The following is an 8,548-nucleotide window of genomic DNA, read 5'->3' on the forward strand; positions in this document are numbered from 1 at the left end:
GACCTCGCCCGACTGTCCGATGACGTCTGACAGCCAATAATCGGGTTGGTGTGCAGAGGCCTTTAAACACACTGCAGGGAAATGTATGTATCCAATTAATTTATTGTAATTTGCATTTAAACAGGACAAAAACAACTATCAGGGGACCTCTGTATTCATCCAAAATAATTTAGTTTGTGTTGGAAATTTTCACTGGACCAATTACACACATGGAAGGTTCACACAGGCTTACTGAGCTTGGTCAATATTATAACTACTGGATATCCAGAGACTTTATGTGCCCTGTAGGGGTAAGAATTAAAATAAATCCTCAAGGTTTCAATCTCAAAAATAACAATAATTTAATGAAAACTCGACAGTAATTGAAGGAAAGTTTGCAGAGGATCAGTCAGTGCAAAAAACCCAAGACAAAGTGATTAAAAAAGGGCAAATTTATTTAAAGCACTTATATAGAAAAATATGATTGATTTGAGTCAACAATAATAAATAGAGTGCCTGACCAGGCCCAGGCCCTGTCGGTACAACAGTACAATCAATATCCAGTTTCACAATACAGCAAAGGCACTAGCATTTACCACAATCAACAACAAGTCAATGGAGGCGGCGTGGATGGCAGCGGGGGGAGGGGGGCACAGTTCATTCCTCAACAAACCTAATTCTGTCTGAGCCCGCGGCCGTCACGTACGCTGCCACGCCATCGTGCTCCTCGTTCGGCCTCATCCTGTGTGGAAATTCTACGAGATTCGAATCGATTCGGCTCCGCTCGCCTTTTGTCCGAATGCAGATAGGGATTGAGAAAATAAAAGGGACACAGTGTTCTTTAACACAAATGGAAGTGAGAAGATTAAAAGAGGAGGCGAATGATTAAAAAACAAAAAGCCTTCAGCTCTGCTGTCGGTCCCCGAGAGGCCACCATTCTTCTATTATTGGAGCTGAAGTAAGGTTTGTCCTACGCTTCGGGGAAAGGACCTAAAAACAATATCATCCTTTGGGGAGCTTGAATCTACAACAGAATATCAGGCCAATAACTTTTCAAATAGTTTGTCAGGGGCCAAAGATTTGGTCAATCAAACTCAACTCAAACTCAAATAACTCACATTTAGTCTACAGACACTAAAATCCCCCTCTGGGGACCGTGTTACTACACTCAGTTGAGATTATTCGACAAATACACTGCCATCGTCAGGAAAAAAAGATAAAAAGAAATAATTTAATTAGGAAGATTAAAGTCCAACTGAAACTGAATTACACATTTTCCTTTTGCTGAACACATAGGCTATAGTGCTAATTAGCTTTATTCTTCACCTTAGGAACAGCAGTTAGCTCAGTCCACTAATCGCGTACCCATACAATGGTGCTTTGGTCATGTGATTAACAACCACCTGTTATTGTGAGATGTCAGATTATTTATTCCGGCTAATCGGTGAGTTGACGCAGTCGTACATTTAAAAACTGGATATGAGATTTGTCAGTTTAGATATAAAATGGTCATTTTTCTTTAATGACGCCATTTATCCTTTACTTGTTAACTACAGTCAAATTAGTTTTACCCTCAGAAGAGGTCTTCATGGGTAGTCCAAAAATGACAGTCGGACCCCTAAAATTATTCTGTGACGATTATGCCCGAAAAAACCTGGATCTAGTTTGTAAGCTGAATTTCAGTCAGACTTTGAACAGACTGCAGAAAGATATGAATTTTGTAATTTCAGTTGGACTTTGGTACAGTAGATGGCACACACATCAAGTGAATCAGACACATTTTAGACATAATGGCACAAACACAAGAAACTGAAAAAGCTCCTGCCCTTCGTCCGAGTGCAGCAGTTTGATTTCAGAGCTGACAGCTTTATTATTAACAACTCACTGTACGGTCCGTGTTGGTCGCGTGAGTTGGTCCCAATCAGATACATCTGCTATCAGTAGAAGATTTTTGCTTCTTTCAGTGGAAAGAATTAAGGGAGAAAACGGACTATTTTTCTTATGCGAAAAGAACATGTAGTGCAACTCTTTACATGCAAGCAAATATATGATCAAGACAAAAGCGAGATGACATTGACGACAATCAGTAAGCGTGTTGAAGACGAGCTGTATGATGCAGCTGGATCATACACTCAGACACACACATACAAAGCACATCCCTGAAGCTCACAGAAATAACTTGACAGGGACATGATGGATTTTCATTTAAAGACGTCAGAAAATATAGAAAGGAAAAAATAAACTGATTCTTATGTAAAGTCGTTAATCAAAACAACGTGAATGTTTTTTCATTGGTTCTGATTTACACTGGAAAAAAGAGAAGTATCATTAAATATCTCAGTATATGGGAAGTGATAAGGCTTAAATCTTTCTCCAGTTCGACTGGCCTTGCAAATATGACTCAAATGTCTCTCTTTAAATGTTTCCCCAAAACACATGTCCCATCATGTCCAGATATCCACCAGTCCATAGTGTGTCTTCTGGAAAAAAATAAAGCCCTGATTGTCAGAACAAATTGTAAGAATATGGTTGTTATTTCCCGGCCTTAAAGCTAGTCCCATCACATCCACACTGGGCAGAATCCACAGTGAATCCTGCGTTTGGGAGATCCGCCGCCACTTTTTTTTTTTTTCGTCTCTGCGTCTCATCACCTCGAGGTGGAGTCGACTGGAGAATTAATGCACAGGAGCCCAACAATGTTCCTAAGGGCTGTAAAGCTTTACCGTCATTGTTTGCGCCCAGCGGTGATGCGCCCCGTGGCGCAGCGCTGCGCCGGTACATGTCCGAGCTCTCAGGTCAGGAGCTTGGAGGCTGACAGACTCGCCGGCTCTCAGCAGATCGGTGTTGTTCTTGTTTTTTTAGATGTTCCTCTGGGCAGTGAGGTACTTGAGAGCAGCCGAGCCGTACTTCCTGGACAGGTCCTGGTGGAACTCATCCTTCAGGGTGTTCAGACAGTTGCGGTAGCTGGAGCTGGAGCGAAACTTGGAGATGTCGAAGCTAGGAGCGTGGGGCATGTGGATCATGAAAGCATTGGGGAGGACCATCAGGTCGTACTCCTGAGGAAAGACAACAGAACACGGAAATAATGAAAAGCTTTTCTCATCTCAGAAACAAATATCCCGCTTTGGCTTCCACAAACATTATATAAAGAATTTTTTTACTCCCACACAACCGAGAGTTACTGAAACTGTTCTCTCGAGGTTCCCTTCTTTAAACAAACCTTGAATAAGCTGTTTGCAGAATGCATCATTCACTCCAAACAAACTCTCAGCTCATGTAGAGAAATAATAACTTGCAGTGATGTGGTGTGCAGTGAGATTTGAATTTCTGCAACAGCAAACATTGTATTTCTTATCATAATAACTTATTTATTGTTCAGGTTCAGGATAACTTCTGGGCTTTGTGTCTATTCGAACAGGTTTCATCTTCATTCCTCTCGGCTACGAAACAAACAGAACAAAGTTAAAATGGATGAAGTAAGTTTATATTGTCATAACCACTGTTGGTAGCTTGTTGTGATCAGAAATAATAAACCACACATTAAAAAATGGCATATTTAAGACATTTTAAGGCCCTTTAAAAGACCCCGCAGACACCCTTTTTAAAGTTGTTGGTATTATTTTAAATTAAATTTTAAAATATGACATCAGCTTTTCCATTTGCTTTTTTAAACACTAGTTTCTAAGTCCAAGCACTTTTTTAGTTATAACTCTGCATTTAAAACGTAAAAGTGTAGGAAACTGAGACTTGTTTTAAGACTGTCTGAGAAGATGAGGATTAGCTTAACACTTTTGCACATGGCATGTACGTGAAAGAAAATCACAGGTGTGTTTGAAATACCCTCATTGACCTAAAAGCCCTGCCCTCTATAACCAGCCATCATGGTGCATCATGGTGCAGATGTACCTGTGCATCCAGCTCCATGATGTGGGACACTTTGTTCCAGCCGAAGCCCACGAAGCGCTGGTCGTACTCTGGACAGTCCCGCCTCACCACAACGTACGGCTCAAAGTCTGGCTCCCACTCCACCTTATAGGGTGTGGTAGCTGTTCGCCATTTGGCATAGTTGGTAGGAGCATGACCTTTGGGCCACACATGGTACCTGGAGAGGCAGGAAGAGATGCATTACTTTCCAATTTACTCCCCCAATCATTATTCATTAATTTGTTGTTTCTGTTCAGGTACCTGAAGGTGTAGAGAGTCCCCATGTCCAGCATGGAGAGCAGCTCAGCTTTGGATTTGGGGAAGGACAGGCGGTAACGAAGCGTCTCGAAGGCTGGAACCACCAGAGCCTTCTTGGTGTGAACCATGTCCAGCTGCACCACAGACTTTCTGCATGCAGGAAACGGGCAGGTGAGATACAGCCACAGTGTTTATAGCAGTGGTTGGTGACCCCAAACGGACTATGTGACATATATCATGGATATTTCATATTATATACAATGCATAATAATAACAACAGTAGATAACAACTGATGAACTGAACAATGAACACAAAAACTGAATAATTTGGATGAATTCTGAGCAGATTATTTCCTGTGAATATTGATCAGAGATCAGTTTTCTTACATTTCCATCTGTATAATGTAGTTTTTACATGTATTAATTACAATTGCAAAAATTCTTTATTTTAAATTATTTTGAACATAATTAGTATCTGCTTCATGGTGACAAACATTTTTCATTTGGCAAATTCAACCTTTTTCAAGGCAGACATTTTGACATTTCATAACAGAAAAAGCATCAGAGTTGTAATAACATTAATAATGGAGGCTTTCAGTTATGACAGCCTGTTGTAGGGTTCAAATATTGTTCATGCTCTGTGCTCAGACTGATAACCAGGTTGCTTTAAAACAATGTGGGCATGTGTTTGTACAAGCAAAAAGATTAAATACGATCCATGAAGTCCAGTGAGAGTAACATATCAATGAGTTTGAAGGTTTATCAGACACAGATACTGCACAGCTGTTTATAATGCCACGATGAACAATATTACGGCTTAAATTGTTTTGTACTCGGTCTCATGAACAGGGTGTTTCTACTGTTTACCTGTGAACCGTCGTGAAAGTAATCTAGCAGAAACGGAACCTTGTGTGGCAGCTGGACTTAACAATCCTTCTTTCAAGGCTTCAATCGATACCTGTGAGCTAAACTACAGTAGTACTGGACAAATCAGCACCTTCTGAGTAAGTACTGGCAGCTATCTGGGATTGATTCTTTTATTTCATTTTGAAAAGTACTAAATCAAACGTATTATTACTCTTTTAATAAAAGCCAGAGTCAACTTCTTTACTGATGACTCTGCATTATTTTTGCATGAGTCAACAAAGTACTGAAATTAATGTTATTAGTTACTCCTGTGCTTTTCTTGCTAAGACAATTTAATTATGTCTGCTATGAAGAAGGTCTATTATAGCCTGCTGACTTGGTAATTCTAGACTTGGACTCTGAATCGGTGTATATGTTAAATTTAATACATTTTAAAAGACCGTTTCCATCCATTTTAAGACCTCACTGCCACTTTCAGTAAGAGTGCAACATAGTTCAGATAGGCTGGGTGGAAACAAAGAGACTGAATTGAGTGACTTATCCAATGCAAGGTTTAGTAGAATGAGTCATATCAGTAAGAGCTAGAAAGGCAAACTCCTGTGCACAGGGAGGCCGGTCTTACCTGAGGTAATCATAGAGACCGTACATCGGCAGGAAGTCCACATCGGTCAGAAACACGTATGGCGTGTTGGCGTTCTTCAGGGCCACGTTCCTCACCAGGTTAACGGGGTAGAACTGGCCTTCCTTGTAGACGATGTGGTAGCCGACATTCTTGCGGTTCTTGAGGACCTCAGAGGCCTGAGCGTAGCGTAGGAACTGCTGAGCCTCAGCGTCGGACATGTAGAGCGCAAGACTGATGGGACCTTCCCAGTGCTTACAGATGGCCTCCAGCATCTGCAGCCTACAGATAAAGTCAGGTGTGTTATTGCAACTTACTTTCACTAAAAAATAATCTCTCAATTGTTTAGTATTGGTTCGGTACCTGTCCATGGACAGCTGGGCCACCAGTGTGACGTCAGTGTCGTCCTCGGTGGGCGTGTACTCGTACTGCAGGAAGTAAAGGTGCACTCGGTGAACTGTGAGTCGCTCCCGACGGAAGTCGTAACACTGATCATCCTCGTCCAGCTCCTCCAGAGCTGCCTGCAGCTGAGGAGACACACACAACAGAGCTCTGAGGAATTCTTCTTAAAGTACAGAAAGCCAAATCAACAACCATTTCGTTGACTGGCAAAAACGCAAAAAAGGAACCAAACCTGGACTGAGGATAAATAAATCAAAGTCCCCCCTCATAGATTTTGGATCTTTTTTATGAAAGTGATTATGTTTACTCTCAAAAATCAATTGGCTTAAGCCTTGAATATTCAGTCGGGATCAATTTCAAAATACCCTCAAGTACCATAATACGACAGAGCCTTGTGTGTGTGTGTGTGGTGTGGTGTGTGTGGTGTGTTGTGTGTTGTTTGTGTGTGTGTGTGTGTGTGTGTGTGTGTGTGTCTCACCTGGACGGTCTCTGGACTGGCCTGACTTGGGCAGCCGAACAGCTCTCGCCTCAGCAGGTTTCCATCATACTCCAAAAAGGTCAGGTAGAGGTTCCTGAAGAACTCCACGTGTTTGTTCTTCACACGGAGCTTCTTTGGAGAGTTCCAGTGGATCACCTGAAATCACAACAAGGACGTACATTTCCATGGTTACTTCAGTATTTCCATTTCAGGAGATAGAAAATATTTCAGAGGGAATCATAGTTACTCTGCTGATTTCAGTTATACATGAGATAAATATTGTAGCCTGAAGAAGCAGACATCCAAAGGGATTGATATGTTTACTGTGCTCAGTTTTCTTTTAGGCTTCTTAAAACCTCTCTGGGTTCATGATATTTGGTTCAGAAACTTAGTCTGCTGCAATGTAAACCCATTTTCTAAAAACGCTGACCATCAATCAGAACACTGTGTGTGTGTGTGTGTGTATGTGTTTGTAGGATTTCACCCCCTAGAAGGCACCATACAATGAAACTCTTTCAGCACCCAGAGGATACTTTTTGTAAATGTTTTGTGTAAATGTATGTGACATAATGCATTTCCTAACCCCTTAAACTGACCTGAACCATCACAACTGAGTGCCTTAACCTAACCCCACTCTACCCCTGACCCGAAAGCCAAGTCTTAACCCTCAAACTGCCCTTTAAACCTGTGGGGTCCAGCAATACGGATTCCACAAATATAGTAAAACAAGCCCCCACAAACAGTCCTGATATCAGCCTGAATATGTGAAATCACTTGTGAGGTTGGACCATATGTCAGTTCTATTAGTTTTCATACATCAGTATATTTTACTACCAGTTTTAGGGATGCACGATAATTATCGGGCAGATAAATTATTGGGATCATTAAAGTACAGGCAAAAAATGATCAGTTGATGTTTATTTGGAATTCTTATGCAAAATGTTTGATAAACTTTATGTTCCATGAAAGCCAAATTATGTTTGTTAATGAACTTTACCAGAAAAAATAAATGAACATTTGAAGGATCAGAACTGTTGTTGTTGTTGTTGTTGTTGTTGTTGTTGTCGTTGTTGTCATTGTCAACAGTGATGTGAGTCAGATTTGGTGAGATCAGTCTTTGTGGATTCATTTAAGAATAATTATTTGTTTGTATAGAGGTTCTGTAACACTGTCTCTGGATGACAGCTCTCTGCCTCAGCTCTAACTCACTGATTGATCTGTGTGTGCGTGTGCGTGTGTGTGAGTGTGAGAGAGAGACTGTGTGTGTAAGTCTACCTTGAGGTCGGACACCTCGGTGTAGCACTGCTCGGAGCGGGTGTGATCAGACAGCTGGACGTTCCAGAAGCAGGGCAGTTGGTGCACCAGGACCGGGTTCTGCTTTATGAAGGCGTTGAAGATGTCCTGCACACAGCACACAGACAGAGAGAGAGACAGCTTTAACAAAACTTACAGCAGCTCCTCCGTGCTACTGGCCTGTCTGCGGGCCTGCACGGACACACACGGATGCTTGTTTGACAGTGAGTCATCGCGGCATCAAGGTTGAAGCTGCAGCCGCAGAGAGAGGAGCCATATTATCTGTCTGCTGGTCCCCTGGCAACCTCGGCTTTGATTGTACAGTCTGTAGGGTTGTTTACAAAGGCAGGCCGCACTGTGTGTTTTAAAGAACAATCAGGGTGCTTGGTCGAACAAACACACCTAAAGAGACTAATCTGAATGATGCAGCACAGATCAAAGATGTTTCATACTGTACATTTGAGATGAGACTGGTGCATCCGACCTTTCAGATCTGTGTAACAAAGGGGATGTTCCACCTTAACTGGACTATGACTGGATATCAAACTGGGGCCAACGTTTGTCTGCATTGAATATCAAAAACGGACCAAAATTCTCATTGAATTGACTTATTCTCTAAACTATGGAAGCTCATGTCTGCCATTGTGACACAAAAAAAGATTCTGTATAATAAGAACCCTTCGAAATATTTTACTTCAAAATGATGAGTTAGTATCACAAAGTCATTA

The 8,548-nt window shown here is 41.5% G+C and overlaps 1 protein-coding gene across 1 annotated transcript in view; it reads right to left on the reverse strand.

The window, feature by feature from the left end:
- Positions 1-413: 413 nt before the first annotated feature.
- Positions 414-8,548, reverse strand: part of large2 (LARGE xylosyl- and glucuronyltransferase 2) — a gene marked incomplete in the record, with an annotated part of 28,480 nt that continues 20,345 nt past the window's right edge. The window contains 7 exon segments of the mRNA XM_035651787.1: positions 414-3,035; positions 3,886-4,081; positions 4,165-4,311; positions 5,651-5,929; positions 6,011-6,174; positions 6,528-6,683; positions 7,803-7,928. Coding sequence (XP_035507680.1) covers positions 2,838-3,035; positions 3,886-4,081; positions 4,165-4,311; positions 5,651-5,929; positions 6,011-6,174; positions 6,528-6,683; positions 7,803-7,928 — 1,266 coding nt within the window.

The sequence above is a fragment of the Morone saxatilis genome, unplaced genomic scaffold (genome assembly GCF_004916995.1).
Source record: "Morone saxatilis isolate NCDOM2014 unplaced genomic scaffold, NCSU_SB_2.0 Contig11, whole genome shotgun sequence".
Lineage (NCBI taxonomy): Eukaryota > Metazoa > Chordata > Actinopteri > Moronidae > Morone > Morone saxatilis.